Genomic DNA, 16,640 nt, shown 5'->3' on the forward strand with positions numbered 1-16,640 from the left:
CAAGTGCTAGTTTGATGTCTGTTCATTGAAACTTTATCCCTTGTCATTCCTCTCAACAGATATAGGGTATTGAGCCTGCAGAGTTTATGTTAAGCCATGTTTGATCAGAGGTCAAAATTAACATATGTCCGCATGGGTTATAAGTTAGCAATATTTCTATTACACTGTGCATATCCAAAGCTTATTACCCATGCATTGGACCATTTTGCTTTCTTTATAACTGTTTATGTTCAAGGTCTGTACCGTCTCCTGTGGGTGTTTGTGTACAATAAAAGTCTTCTTCTTCTGTGGTAATTTTAAGGTCTAGAGAGGAGATGCAGATTTTCTTGGCATGCACATTTTATAAAAGAACGAAGTGAAAAGGTGCTGGTGGATTTAGAAGTATTTTGAGTGAAATTGGATACATAGCTAACGCGGGGGATGATAGTAGTTGAATATTTTGTAAAGAGGGCATCTGAACAGAAAATGTTCATCTTCTATTTTGATAGTTTTACAATGGGCAGTCTGTGCCAAAAACATTTGCGCCTACCAGCCCTAACTTGGCTCTTAGCATCAGTTTCAATAGAACAGCTGATAGATTGTAGTGTTAATATGTGGACTATTTTAGCTGAGCTTACTAGATTGACGAGATCTTTACAAGACTCAGGCTTTGGACTAGTGGCTGAAGTTACTGACTGAATAGGTATTATTCTACTTATGGAGTGTTAGAGTTTCTTCCTCTTAAAGTTTGAAAGTCGGGAACATAAGGTTTCCGTTAATCGTGTTCAGAGAAGCTGGTTCACGAGTGTTCTGATCATGGTAGTGTCAAGTTATCACCGAACATGCTAAATGCATTGTGTGGCATTCATGATGAGTCACAGGTAGCTGTATGAAATAACTCTAGAAAATCAGTTCAGAAATTCCTGTCACTATGGCCACTCCCAAAGAAAATAAATTCTTTCAACTAATCAAAATGGACGATGCCTACAATCGACTCCCCTTTGAAATATTTATTAGCCATGAGTTTGCATTTGATGTGAGTGTTACACTCAATCTATTAATAGAACATTTCGCAACAAGGATTCTCCACATGTATTCTCATGAGTAGACTTTCACAAGTCTCTAAGGCAATAATTATTAGTTTAAATCATTCATAGATTATGTAAATAATAAGAAAAAGTTGTCCCAATGAACATGATGAGAGACTGGAGTGTCCACATATCTAGACTTGCCTATTAGGAGGGTAGAATTACTACACATCCATGGACTTATCTTCCAGTACAGCCTTGGAGCAAGGCTAGCTGATGAGGAGTTGACCTAGAGAGATCAGTATAGATAGTCAGTGTAATACCAGGGTCAAGGTAGTCCATACACTCAGAGCTGATGTGACCTGGCGGTGTGCTGGGAGACATTCAAACAGACCAATCCTTCATGGAGGATCTCCTTACAGTCAACATGGAGTTGCCTGGCAAGATCCTGATTGTTACCGACAGGTAGAGTTGTGTGCTAGCTGTTCCAATCTTGTCAGTAGGCACAGGTAGAGTTGTGTACTCTGTGCTCTGACAGCTTCTTAACTGACCTGTCAATACAATTGTGTCTGCACATTCCTGTTTGACAAGTTTGTCATATCAAATTACACATTGTTACAGTTTGTGTTTGAATGGAGAGATGTGTTTTTCTGATATAGAGCAGTCTAGTTGTTACGATCAGTTTTGACTTCATTGGTGGAAAAAAGGGGTTTTACCCTAAACCCTTATGAATTTGTTTTGTCATGTTTGTCAGGACAATTTTATAATTTTATCTTGGCAAAACATTAATACATGTCATGTGGCACTAGATCATTAGGACAGGTGTACTTAGATGTGTTAAGTTTCTATCACTTTGTAGTAACCCCATCTCTTTCTACGATAACCCAAACTTCATCTTGTTCATAACATGTGACCCATGAAGAATAGGCCTTCAGCAACCCATGCTTGTTGTAAGAGGTGACCATGGTGACTAACAGGATTGGGTTGTCAGGCTCGTTGACTTGATGCATGTCATTGTATCCCATTTGCGTGGATTGATGCTCATGATATCAATCACTGGATTGTCTGGTCCAGACTCGATTTTTTGGAGACTGCCATCATATAGCCGGAATATTGCTGAGTGCTGCATTAAACAACAAACAAACACTTTTACAAGAATGATACAGCCAGGTAATAGCCCATGGATCACAATTACTTGTGTTTGTTTGTGATGGGAAGGTTTACCAATTTTGAGGGGTTTTGGTGACAGAAGGCAATCATATGTTTAGTCAAATAGAACCAAACAGATACATCTAGTTTTGATTACTGATTATTTTTTTGAAAATTGCCGACTAATATCATGAATATTAGCCCCTGATTATCCCAGAAATACCTAAGTGCCTTAGTTTGGAGTTTTTTGTATTCCCAGTTTGGCGGAGTTTGAAGAGAGATCAAAATTATTCTTTGGGTACGCTTTACTTGAAACGGCCACAACTCAACAATTTTATAAGTGCTTTGTTTCACACTTGACAAAAATGACATTTCTATCCCTATAATCCTGGTAATTAGTTATATCTAATCAGGGCTCGATTTAAGGAACTTGATTTAACTTGTACCACGTACATGTTGCCATGAAAACCAAATTGTACCAAACAAAACCAGGTTGCACCCGGGTTCCATAAATTTATCAAAGGTGAAACATAGGCCGGCCTGCTGCAAGTGTCACAAAAATTAACAATGCAGTTCTGTAAAACATAATAGGAATGTGCACATAATCTTCAAGTACCCATATTTTGATGGCGTCAATCCTATGAAAGCCTGACCAATTACCATGATTACACGTAACACAGGGATTAGTGATTTAGTATGGAAAATAAACTTTAGAGGTATTTAGTGTGTTCATAGATCGATTTTGTGTGGAGAAGGGAGGGTTAGTCCATGTTAGTCTAAAACAAATTTTGATTTTTTTTACCATGTTCATTGTTGACATGCACTAAATATTTTGTTGCATTTTTCAATAATAGATTGCACTTGTGCATGTTTTATGTTGTTAAATCGAGTTCTGTTATTAGTTGTGATGTAGAATTTGTGCCATCTTGAATATATAATTAATGCTCCTCTGATCATGCTTATTATCCACACGGATGTCATGATCACATGACCAGCTGTTGACCAATCCGTTGGATGTTTTCCCCAGAAAGGTACACATGGTAGTCTGGAGCCATTTTGAACATGTTGGTAAAAAATATATAAATGTCAGAACCCACATGATCAATGTCTGGAGGCAGTTTATGAAATGTGAATTTTTAAACATGCTAAAGAAAATATTTTCTATTTATTGTGCATGTGATGGGGATGGAATATGAGAAGATGGTGAGGAATACACTGTATACATGGTGCATGTGAATAAATAACCCAGTATGCAAGCTGTGGTGTTCAGTGATGGAATGGTTTGGCCCTAATTATGCTGTTGAACAGGGGAAATTACTCAGTTTTGACTGAACCTACCTGAGCAATTTCGGTTTGTGTCCATTTTATTTATTCCAGCAGTTGGCTAGAACCATGAATTATTAGACTCTAAACCTGCTTAGAGAACTAAATATTGGTCAATAATCATCATGATGATAGTAGGAGCTCTGGTGTAATAAAAACAAGAACAAATTAAAAGAATGAGTGTTGTCATTCGACTTGGTTTACAGGTTCCATTGACCCCTGAATATCCGGGGTAGAATAGGTCTTCAGCAGCCCATTCTTGCCGTAAAAGGCGACTATGCTTGTTGTAAGTGGCGACTAACGGGTTCGGGTGGTCAGGCTCACTGACTTGGTTGATGCATGTCGTCGATCCCAATTTCTGTGGATCGAAGCTCATGATGTCAATCTCTGGATTGTCTGGTCCAGACTCAATTATTTACAGACCACCGTCATATAGCTGGAGTATTGCTGAGCGAAGTGTTAAATAACAAACAAACAAACAAACAAACACAGGTTCCATGAAATTCTGTCCGAATATGTAACCATGGTAACTGTCCTTGAGTATAATCCTGCCCTTAAAACATATTTCTAAAGTCATTGGAAGAGTTGTTTGAAATAGTCTACTGTATTCCACTCATCCTCTTAATGAATGTGCTACAATGGACCTACCCTTGAAAAGTATGAGAGGAGTTTAAATAAATCACGTCAACATTGCTTCCAAGAGTCTGTCTATTCCTGTCGTCGTATAGTTGGAGTGCTGGGTGATAAACACAAACACACGCAGTCTATCTCTTTGACTCAAAGTACGGGTTGGTTAAGTGAGAAACTGCATACCACCATGGCTCATCAGTATTAATCCCATGCTTCATTGAAAACCATGAACCGGAATAGAGGAAGAGTGTGTTTGGCACAATAGGATGTTTTGAGTTGCATCCCACTGGTGTGCCAACAGTGTACAAAATTAGCGTAAAATCACTTGTCTGAGATTTGAAAATTTTTATGAAGAATCAGTGGCATTTTCTTGCCACTGGATAGCAGATTATTTTTTTTGATGAATGAATATGATAATTCGTTTCTAACCATGCTAACCCTGACCAGAAATCTTTGATTATGGGTTCAATTACCAGATTTGTCCAGATTTTGTGTCTATGCTTGTCAGTACCATACCCATACTCGTGGGGTTCACAAAGTGGTTAAACATCTAAGACCTGCATCACTTCCGGCTCTCACATCAAGCTGACATGCTGTAAATAACTGGAATACTGTTTAAAGCGGCGTTAAACCCAACTCACTCACTCACTCACTCACTCACTCACTCACTCACTCACTCACTCACTCACTCACTCACTCACTCACTCATATAATGATAAATGGGGGAAATTTTCATTATCGATACTTATTTTGTTGCAGTATTTTGAAAGATGAGAAAAAGCCCCCCATCGTGGCCAAGGAAGAACGTCTGGATGACGGGAGGATTAGAGAGCGGCTCAAGTCCATGCCGGCCTGGAAGAAAGATCTGCTGGAGAAGAAGAAAACAAGGCCTTCAGTAAGACATCAATCACTTCCTTCCCAGTTCTTGGGGGCATGGGTGGGCCAGTCATCTAAGGCACCGCGATTCGCTGTGCAGAGTTGTGTCCCTTGGGCACGCCAGAAACCTATGATTGTGGATTTGAATCCCGGTTTGCCCCGATTATGTTTCTAGGTTTGTCAGCACCATATCTGTGCCCGTGGGTTTCAGTGAAATGGAAAACGTCTGAGACCTGCATCACTTTGAGCTTTCCTCCCACATTAAGCTGACATGCTGCGATATAACTGGAATACTGTTAAAAGCGGCGTTAAACCTAACTCACTCACTCACTCACTCCCAGTTCTTGCTTTATAGGAGATTAACATTATACATTTTCACATTTGTGGGTTTGGTTGAGTATTCAATGCCCACAAACTTACTTTGAAACCTCTTGCTAACATTTGTCAGTCCTGAATGAAATATCCAGGCATCGAATACTCCATAAAACCCACAAATCTGAAAACACATATTGTTTGGCAACCAATCAATTGTTATAAATCATTTTTTTAACAACCTGAAGCACGCTCTTTGCGTGAACTCTCATAGTTGTTAGACAGATAGGATGTCTGGAATGCAGTGATCATAATACATGTGAGCGAGTGAGTGTGTTGGGTTAAACTGCCGCTTTGAACAGTTTTCCAGTTATATCATGGCATGTAAGCTAATGTGGGAGGAAAGCCTGAAGTGATGCAGGTCTCAGACGTTTACTACTTTGATGAACCCCACGGTGCTGACAAACCTAGAAACATAATGAAGATGAACCGGGATTGAAACCCACAATCAAAAAGGGAGGGGAGACATTCCTGTGAGCTTCGGCACAGATGTTGCCATCTTATTCCGAGTGATAACTTGAATGAAACTTGCCATATGCATTGCTCATCAGCTTAACTGGTGTGATTTGCTATTTTTAAATAATTCGAAATTGGTTGTTGTTTTATATCTTCATAGACATGATGGAAACAACTTAGTCTCAAACAAGGAAGGGGTCGTTCCAGGCCATATCTTGAAAACAATTCAAAACATTTCAACAAAACTTGGGATATGCATTGCTCGTGAGCTTCACTGGTGTCCTGTTCTATTTTGAAAATTTTAACATTTTTTGGACAACTCTGGCTTTGTTTCAAACTAATTCATTATCTTTGCATTAAACTATACATTTGCAATGACAATATATGCTCAGCGATTGCCTTTTCATATTTTTAGATTTTTAGATTTTTTAATTTGTTGTTTCCATGGAAACAATTTGGACTAAATCTTAAACGAGTATCGTTTGTTTCCTACCATTATCTTTGTCGGCTTTAATTTGCTAGTATTGTTTTGGGGACTTGCAAGCACATTTAGTAGTGATTTACAGTAACAACTTGAACTAATGTATCAAAAACAAAGGAGCTGGGAGAGCAAAAACGCATTCTAGTAAATGTATTTGAAGGGACCTTCTTTTTATCAAATTCTGAAAATTATCTCTGTCCTCAGTACACTCGACACAGCAATGGATCTGCAGCGTCGGTAGCTCCATCACAGGTAAGCCAGGGTGTCGGTGCACCATGCCTCCACATGCAGCCACTAGACACATGATGCAGGCTCTGTGGTCTGGTGCACAGTCCCAGTCTTGTCATTGTGAATAATATTTGAGCATTTTGCATGAATAGATTTGATGTTTCAGAGTATAGGCTTGCTCCTCCATTAGGTGAATGTGAGCATATACTCTGAAATGTTGTGGTCGTCATAATAAAGAAGTTGACATCCTTAAATGCCATTCAAAGACTTTATATGTTTTTAACTTTTTTGATAGGAAGGTAGGGTAACAGACAGTGACATTGGCCACTAGTCCAAAGCCGAAGTCTAGTAAAATTTCTTTCGACCAGCTAAGCTTTGCTTATAAAAATCCATACATAACACTAAAATCTACTGAAAAGTATGTCGAGTGACCAGTTCAGGTCAGTAGACTCAAAAGTCTGGGAAGTAGGAAATCAATTCTGTTTGCTATTGATTCCAACATTGGTACCATGTTTGAAGCCAATTCGCTAAGATGATCGTAACATCCATACTTTAACGTAGGCTTACGAAAATCTTAGCGCTAAGATCGCTCTGTGCAAGTGGGCCCTGGAGACTCCAAGAATTGGCTTCCTACATGGTACCAATGTTGGAATCAAGTGGGCCCTGGAGACAACAAGAATTGGCTTCATACATGGTACCAATGTTGGAATCAAGTGGGCCCTGGTGTCAGTGCAGATTGTTGCTTAAAACAAAAGCATTATGATTCTTCTGTCTCTTAAGCAAACACACCATGTAATGGCTAGTCTGAATTTAATTCTTGTTGATGTATACCAGCCTGAACTTTTACTTCTACGGTAGATTTTATTCTTTATATAAAGGCAACAACTAAACTAATCTAACTTTACCTAAATACATTACTAGACTGGCATGAGACTAGTGGCTAAAGTCAAATACAGGAAGTGCATGATATCTGGATAAGAGTAAATTATGAATCAAACATAACCATGATAACATGAGCATGATGAGTCATAATTAACATGGTGAATAAATTGGAAACAAAAATCAGTTGTATGTTGACAAATGTGTACAAGCAGAAGGCATGAGTGTAGCCATGTTGAACACCCAGGGATTTATGAGGATTTCAAACAAAGTGCCCTTGGCAGGCAAACTGAGAAGAAATCTAGCTATTGTTCAAAATTGGAAAATCAAATTGTGATTTTTTTTAAATGATAGAAATTGACACTAGTCCTATAAACTGCCCAATAGTTAAAGCATCATAAGGACAAGTAGAAATTTGCTATTTTAAGGCTTTTGCTTTATGTTATCATTATAAGGACTAGTGGACTAGACATGTTAGTTTCTTATGCTGTTTTTACTGTTTTTACTTATTTGCTGCAGACTTAGGGCTCAGTCTCTGCTCAGGTATAGATAAGCCCCCCACACCTCAATGACAGTGACTAATTATGTCTTCAGATTCCTCTAAGCATATCAAGTGGATTAAAGAGAAGAAACACAAACCCCGGAGCAGAGTCGGCCTTCACACAGCAAGTCGTCAACTCACAGCCGATTCTCTCGGGGGTTCCACGCAAGAAAGTCTCACCTTCCAATTCTGTGAGTATTGTATTGCTGTAGGGCTGGAACGAGTCCAAATGTACTACCCAGGTACCCGACCCTATTCGGGTACCCGAGGTTGGGTACAAAAAGTGTTTTGATCTGATTGTACATACACTGAAGTTGACTGAAGCTTTGTTTTTACTCAAACATTTAACAAGTCAAGAAGAACGTGCACACAGTCAGAAAGAAATGCAAACATTTGCGACTTGTACTAGTGTAACCATCAAATTTTATTGTTAATGCCATATAACCATATATCACATGACGAACCACGGGGCCGGGTAGTCCTGTGGGTACCCAGGTCCTACTAAGGACCCACCCGACCCATCAAAGTACCTGAGTTACCCGTCCCAGCCCTACTTCCAGGTTGTCCTGTGGGTAGCCAGGTCCTATTCAGGACCCACCCGACCCACCCGAGTTACCTGTCCCAGCCCTAGTACAAGGTAGTCCTGTGTGTATCTGGGTCCTACTCAGGACCTACCCGACCCAGGTACCCGAGTTATCCGTCCTAGCCCTAGTACCAGGTAGTCCTGTGTGTATCTGGGTCCTACTCAGGACCCACCCGAGTACCCGAGTTACCCGTCCCTGCCTTAAAACCAGGTAGTCCTGTGGGTACCTGGCTCCTACTCAGGACCTACCCGACCCAGGTACCCGAGTTATCCGTCCTAGCCCTAGTACCAGGTAGTCCTGTGTGTATCTGGGTCCTACTCAGGACCCACCCGAGTACCCGAGTTACCCGTCCCTGCCTTAAAACCAGGTAGACCTGTGGGTACCTGGGTCCTACTCATGACCTACCCGACCCAGGTACCCGAGTTACCCGTCCCAGCCCTAGTACCAGGTAGTCCTGTGGGTACCCGTTAAATTTACATCCTCAATTACAGTATCAGCATCTCTGGAAATCCTCTACATTGTTTCAGTTTCGTCAACCCACTCCGGGTCAACCAGTATCGGGTCGACGCAACCTGTCCAACCCTCTCATCGACCCAGCCTCCAACAGTGAACTGTCCAAGAAACGTATCGAGCGGGTGCAGCGCGCCCGGCTCTACCTGCTACAACAAATGGGCCCAAATTCCTTCCTCATCGGCGGGGACTCTCCAGACCACAAGTTCCGTGTTATCATCGGACCGCAGGTAAGCAACTTGCCACATTTGAGCCGGGATCTTACTTTGAGACATGTAGACATTTATTTTTCTGTTTGTGTGCATATCAAAGTTGAATATACTTTTTTCTGATACTGTTCAGGTTAATATTCTGTACATATTGCATGGATCACTTTGGAAAATAATCTAAATATGCCTTAGGCCCCTGTTGCTTAATTTCAGTCATCTTCCCGAGGCAAGAGAGTTAACTGACTTTTAAAGTCCAGTTTCCACCCTTGTTGAACTAGGCTGGTATTATGGAGTTACATTTGGCTGGACTAACGAGTCTATGCATAGTCCAATCAAAATCTCGCAACAAAATCAAAATCCGGTTAGTAAACTGTCGTGCAGATTTCGGTCGATTGCAGGATTTGCAAAGCATGTGCACCGCCAACTCATTGTCAACAGATATTTTCCAAACCTTTGCATGTTTTTAATCAATGTGCTCGCGTGATTTGATGTTGTTCGTGATGTAAGACCCGTTTTATCACAATATAGATCTTGATTATCGATAAGATCGTCTTGACTGGGCGCCGCCATTGTGTTTAAAACAAATGCAAGTGGATTGGTCCATAGGAGAGGCTCAGAACAGACATAACTTATAATAACCACTGGTGGCGCTACGATCGAGCCCAGGAATTCCAGCCTAGTTCGGCAAGGGTGGAAACTGGACTTTTAACTCTCTTACCTCGGGAAGATGAATTTCAGTGGGCCCTTTTATCTTCTCCCCGATTTCCTTTGAAGTGTTATGTCTCCAGTGTTACTAGACTCGGCGCCACTATCTTCATAGTCGGGTCTACTAGTTTTGTCTTTTGATTTAAAAGAACATGAGTTTCCCGATTTTCTTGTTGCCACAATATCAATAACTGAATTGTCTGGACCAGACTCGATTATTTATAGGCCCACGTCATATAGCTGGAATATTGCTGAGCGTGTGTTGACTGTATGCTAGGATGTTACCCAGTACATGTGCTACTGTTTTTACTGTTACCAGACCTGCAGCTGTGGACGTCACCCCCATTGTGTCCACGTGCTGTTCGTCATGCTGAGGGTATTCCAGGTCCGACACAACGACAACTGCCTCTGGAGCAAGACACTTAAAAACTATGAAGTAAGTACAAGCTCCAGTATACCGGTGATCACGGATACATACATACTCAGAAAACATACCGTATATCGCTGTGTATAAGGCGAGTTTTTCGTACCTTAAATGAGGGGGGTAAGAAGGGGGGTCGTCTAATACATGGAGTCGAAGATCTCACATTTTTTTCCACTGGCGATGTCAACCGGCGTCCGATAGCCAGCCCAGCATCTGACAATAAAACTTCGCATTTCGTCCTTAATGAAAATAACCAATAAAAGATAAACATATTTTTATTGCATATATATAAGGTTTGTGTGCGCGCTTGTGATGGTCGCCTTATACACAGAGTATAGCATTTTGGGTTGATTTTGAAGGCGTGTACAGGGGGGTTGTTTCATACGTGGGGTCGCCTTGTACACAGCGATATACGGTACTACCAAGATAAATTCATCAGTTGCAGCCTTGAGAGAACTGGGATTAGAACTCTGTTGTTTGTTGTTTGCTGGAACTAAATAAGATACAGTCCTTTGTGATTCCGGGTTAGAATAGGCCCCCGGCAACCTGTGCTTGTCTGTGACTGAATTGATCAGGTGGTGAGGATTCGTGACTTGACTGATTGCGAGTCAGTGTTCCCCTTCGCATGGGACATTACTGGCCCTGACTCTATTGTAATGGCTCTAGAAATATTGCTGATCGAGGTGTAAAACAGCAAACAAATGTGTTCCCAGTGATTTATCTCGACCTGTTCAGAGGTTGATATTCGGACTCAAGTCTGCAGCAGATTCAGTAAAGATTCTGATACTAAGAATTAGGAAGATCCAATTTCATGATTAGACAGAAAAAATATATATTGTATAATTGTGACTAATGTGATGGCTTTGCAGAGATTTCATTTATAATGTGTGTGTGTGTGTGTGTGTGTGTGTGTGTGTGTGTGTGCGTGCGTGCGTGCGTGCGTGCGTGCGTGCGTGCGTGCGCGCGCGCGCTCTGACTCCGAGCCGACCAGTCCTTGTTTTAGCTGCTTAATGCCGAGCGCCAGACAGGGTAACAACAAGTACCATCTTTTAACGTCTTTTGGTATGACGCGGGTCAGGGATCGAACCCCGGACCTTCCGCTCTCCGGGCGGACGTTCTACCACTAGACCACAGAGGCGGTGTCCATCATACAGGAGTGATGGCTGTGTGACCTGTAGCTGCTCGAGAATGTCAGCTGAAGACTGCCATGCACATCTTTTCAGTTACACAGTCTAGACGTCTAGATTAAAACGACAAGTATTCTTTGACTCTGACAATCTTTGAATGTCCTTCTACACTTCAGGTGGAAAATTTATTTCGAATCTACCATGACCGACGATCATCCCGTATCCATAGTCGTCGATTGGAGAAAGAGAGAAAGAAGGAAACAGCACAGCAACAAGAAGATACTGTCAACAGCTCAGCTGAAAACACCAGCCTGCCCTCAGAGAGTGACACGGGGTAGGCTGCCTCACATCCTCACCTCCACCATAAGGCTTAAAAAGATAATAGTCTTGCTTCTCAGGCACCACCTGCATCATCCTAAAGTCTGCCGCACATTTTGTTTCTACAGTAAACTACGGTTATAACGAACACGCTTATAACGAACTGACGGATATAACGAACTTACTTTTTGGTCCCGACTATGTGCTGTAGTTATGCTGTATATGTACTTATAAGGAACTACGGTTATAACGAACTAAAATTAGTAGTCCCTTTGAGTTCGTTATAACCGTAGTTTACTGTATTTCCAAAAGCCTAATACTTAAAAACAATGTGATCCAACGTAGCACACAGTTACTTCCCTTTACATGTGCACTGCTTTACTGAGCATCTCATGTTATAGTCATGGCGGCAATAGGATTTTGTATGCTTGTTTCTGTAGGGAGGCCCTTTCCCAGGTTGATGGTACACGACTGTTTATTTGGTTACGTACTAGTTTGAACAAGCAAGCAAAAAAACACTGCCAGCCCGAACTATATTTTAGAAAGTTATTGCCTGAGTACAAAGCCTCATAAGACTTTATTTAAAAACAGCATCTTCATTAGAGTGATGCTCATGTTTATCAACATCATCATTGTTTGGTTGGCTACAGTTTCAAACCAATGATTTGAAAATCAAATTTGTGATTTTAATATTACAAATTCATTTTAGTAAAGTTTTGGCAGATCATAAATTAAAATGTAGAGCATCAACTATATTCTTCTATTTCCGGTCATGATCAGTTGTTCACACTGCATGCTTACATGCTGACTAATCTGTGAAGATCAGGGGTAGAATAGGTCTTCAGCAACCCATGCTTGCCGTAAAAGGCGACTATGCTTGTCGTAATGCAACTACAGGATCGGGTGGTCAGGCTCGCTGACTTGGTTGATGCATGTCATCGATCCCAATTGCGTGGGTTGATGCTCATGATATTAATCACTGGATTGTCTGGTCCAGACTCGATTATTTACAGACCGCCGTCATATAGCTGGAATACTGCTGAGTGCGGCGTTAAACAACAAACCAACAACCAACGTGTTGCATGCTTACATTCTTCCTTGATGACAAATAGTGAACCTTCTAACAGTTAATATACATACAAAAAATCAGACTCTCCAAACAAACCAACTTACCAAATGTTTTCTATAACAATGACTTACCCCATAATCCTCCTTGCCCCCCTGTGCAGAAGCTGGTCAGCAATGGGTCGGATATGAATGTTGATAAATAATCAGTCATGCCTTCGATGACAATACTTGTGATGCTGATTACTGGTGAATATTTTGTATTCATCTTGGTAAAGGTTTCTGTTTCGTTCTTCACTCTGAATTAAATTTCACAAATGACTGCCTCCATTTCCTTGCTGATTAGAATTAAAGTTTGCTTACTATTGATATCAGCAATGTCATCCTGCTGACAGAGATGTGAAACAAACCTTGCTGGAAACAGGAAACTTTAGTGACTGATGAGTTATCTCCCTTGACTGACTCACCTCTCAAGAATAGCCCTTACATTTTCTTCACTGATTGAGTCATATTGTGACAAGTTGACCATCCTAGGAGAGACAACAGATGCTTATTTGTGTAATATTTCTAGGAGTGTGTTCAGTATAAATGACAGGGGTATGTATTACTGACTAGATGTTTTCTTATTAGGAATTATACTTTGTCATGGAGTGAGTGAGTATGGTTTTACGCTGCTTTTAGCAATATTCCAGCAATATCACGACAGGGGACACCGGAAAATGGGCTTCACACATTGTACCCATGTGGGGAATCGAACCCGGGTCTTTGGCGTGATTAGCAAACGCTTTAACCACTAGGCTGGCTACCCCTCTGCCCCTACTTTGTCATGGAATAGGCACATGTTTGTTGTCATGTGATTATGACATTAGGCCATCAACATCATTCACTGTGGTGGTTTGGCTGAGGTGCACAACTCAGATTGGAATTATGTTATATAAATAATATTCATATTTCATCTGAAAATTATTTCTCATGACAGGCACTAGTCACATGAGGAAATGATCTGTATAAAAGCTTTCCTTTGCTTTCAAATTACATTCGGGATATACTGTACAATACAGTTATAACAAACTAAAAGGGACCACTAATTTTAGTTTGTTATACATGTTATACCGTATTCGACGTAATAAGCAACCCACTCTAATAAGCGCCCACAGCGATATTTGCGAATATATTGGCTAGTGAACAATCCCAATTAGCACCCCTTCCAATTGATCAATGTACACAAGACTTATTTATTCGTGTATAATACGTGTTATATGCACCCTTAATCATGTTAATTATGGGCAATTAAATTCTGGATAAATATATCTGTCGTATGTAAACATTTTAGGCTGTCAGCATAAACCAGGAAACTTAAGATCTTTCACCAAAATAATATTTTAATAAGCGCCCCCTATTTCTAATTTTAAGAGCGCACTGGGCGCTTATTACGTCGAATACGGTAACTGTAGTTGGTTATACAGTCACATATGTTATAAGCATATATATACAGACTATACACAAAAAATGAACAGGACCAAAAAAAAGTTTGTTATATCCACCAGTTTATTAACATGGTCGCTATAAACGTAGTTTACTGTATCATGTTTGGACAGTAAGGAAACAATGTTGTCCTACAATTACGGAAATGCTATTTATTTCTCAGTCTTATTTCATTGTTGATAAGTGTACATGGTGTACACATGATTCCTCATTTGTGTATTTTGTATGTGTTTGTATGATTTCCATATGGGAGGTCACTGACTGTATTCTCTGCATAGGATCTGTATGGAATCTCAGTGTAGAATCACTGTGTGGCATCTCTATTTATGACAGGTGTGGGATCTGTGAATGAGTGAGTGAGTGAGTTGTGTATAACAGTATACCAGTTATATCACAGCGTGTCAGCTTAATGTGGGAAGAAAGCCCGAAGTGATGCAGATCTCAGACGTTTACCACTTGGGTGAAACCCACCAGCATGGTGCTGACAAACCTAGAAAGATAATCGGGGTGAACTGGGATTCAAACTCACAATCACAGGTTTCTGGCGTGCCCATGGGATTCAACAGTGAATTGCGGTGCCTCGGACGACTGGGCCACCTGTGCCCCTGATTTGTGTGTGATCTCAATGTATGAATCATATAATTTGTGTGATTTCTATTTAAGATCTCAGTGTGGTCTCTGTTTGACCCTGGACTGTTGTGTGATCTGTGTGTGTGATGTCTCTATGATCTATATCTGTGTGTGATCGTGGCGGTCTGTGATTGCAGCAGTATGCGGGAGGAGGAGGACACATGCCCCATCTGTCTCCTGGAGATGCTGGAGGGAGAGAGTCTGCTCAAGTGTGAGAACGGCTGTCACAACCGCCTCCACCATCACTGTATTGCTATATGTAAGTGTTGCAACAACTACGACATCTTTGACCTTGGGCAATGAAATTCCAGCAGAATATAATTATGATGATTTTGAAGGACAATTTTCAATGTCTTGATTGGCTTGTTAATTTCACTTCAATAGTTCTGAAAACATTATTCACCTTCCTTGGTACCTGTGTATTATCATGATTATTACTACACAAAGCAACCCTGTTTGCAATCTCATTAAAATCAGACCTTAGTTCTCGCTACCGCTAAACAAAGATCTGAAGACATCCCATTAGGGGTCACGTCAGAACGACCTTTCATCCGACCAATCATAGCGTCGCTTACCAGATTATGAAAGTGACTGTCTGAATGTGATTTTGAATCATGCAATCTCGAAAACTTTAACATGGGGTATTCCGAACGATAGTTACGGGTTTAACAACTGAATGCTTACATTCTAGACCATCTGTTAGTCATTCCAGAATGTTTTTTTGTTCAGGTTTCAAATTTGTAATCGATAATTTGTCCAAATATGTTTCGAAGCGTAGTCGCCAATTTGAAATTTGTGCTGTAAAGCACGAGAAATCTGGTTTTTGATTGGTTATTTAATTGGTCGGTCAAAGTTCGCGCAAGGTCTGTCTGACGTGACCCTAATGGGATGTCCTCAGATCTTTGTTTAGCAGTAGTGAGAACTAGGATCTGATTTGAATGTGATTGTCCTGTTTGTTGATGCTTGTTGAATGTGTGTATATGTTGCAGGGTTTGAGGAGTGTAGGAGGCAGAATGAACCTCTCATCTGCCCCCTGTGTCGAGCCCAGTGGAAGACCATGACAGTCGAAATTAAGAAGTAAGGTTTCCTGTAGTGTGGCTTTGAAACTGTCATCTCGAATTAATCTTGGCTATTTTCCTCTTTGGGTTTCACAAGGACTTGTTTCCTGGAAGTCATATAAAATAGGATTTTACTTCAGTGTGTATTGAACTGTATGCATGCAGAGACAGCATCCTGTCTCATGTTCAATGACATTTGGCTACTTTATGTTTTGAAATTTTTCATGTGTTTACTATGACCAACATTGTTGGTCATAATTCTTGGAAGTCTTTTTAGCCCAGATATATACCTTTCTCCTTGACCCGTGAAGATTCCAACTAACGGGATCGGGTGGTCAGGCTCGCTGACTTGGTTGATGCATGTCTTCGATCCCAATTGCGTGGATTGATGCTCATGATATTAATCACTGGATTGTCTGGTCCAGACTCGATTATTTACAGACCGCCGTCATATAGCTGGAATATTGCTGAGTGCGGCGTTAAACAACAAACCAACCAACCAACCTTTCTCCTCAATATAAGGGAGGGATGTCATTGCAGTATACATATACTTGGTATTTGTAATGGTTGTTGCATGTATTAA

General features: G+C 40.7%; 1 protein-coding gene across 5 annotated transcripts in view; it reads left to right on the forward strand.

Moving 5' to 3' along the window:
- Positions 1–16,640, forward strand: part of LOC124136239 (mitogen-activated protein kinase kinase kinase 1-like) — a 45,665-nt gene that overhangs the window by 6,144 nt on the left and 22,881 nt on the right. For 2 of the 5 annotated variants that reach the window (XM_048399609.1, XM_048399611.1), the window contains exons 2-9: positions 4,869–5,004; positions 6,499–6,546; positions 7,996–8,133; positions 9,054–9,266; positions 10,270–10,386; positions 11,678–11,835; positions 15,137–15,258; positions 15,989–16,076. In XM_048399609.1, the coding sequence (XP_048255566.1) occupies positions 4,869–5,004; positions 6,499–6,546; positions 7,996–8,133; positions 9,054–9,266; positions 10,270–10,386; positions 11,678–11,835; positions 15,137–15,258; positions 15,989–16,076 (1,020 nt within the window). Of the gene's footprint in view, positions 1–1,332; positions 1,473–4,868; positions 5,005–6,498; positions 6,547–7,995; positions 8,134–9,053; positions 9,267–10,269; positions 10,387–11,677; positions 11,836–15,136; positions 15,259–15,988; positions 16,077–16,640 lie in introns of those variants that run through there. The other 3 variants (XM_048399610.1, XM_048399613.1, XM_048399612.1) reach the window with 2 other exon arrangements.

This window comes from Haliotis rufescens, unplaced genomic scaffold, assembly GCF_023055435.1.
Source record: "Haliotis rufescens isolate VD_foot unplaced genomic scaffold, xgHalRufe1.0.p SCAF_2, whole genome shotgun sequence".
In the NCBI taxonomy this organism is placed as follows: Eukaryota; Metazoa; Mollusca; class Gastropoda; order Lepetellida; family Haliotidae; genus Haliotis; species Haliotis rufescens.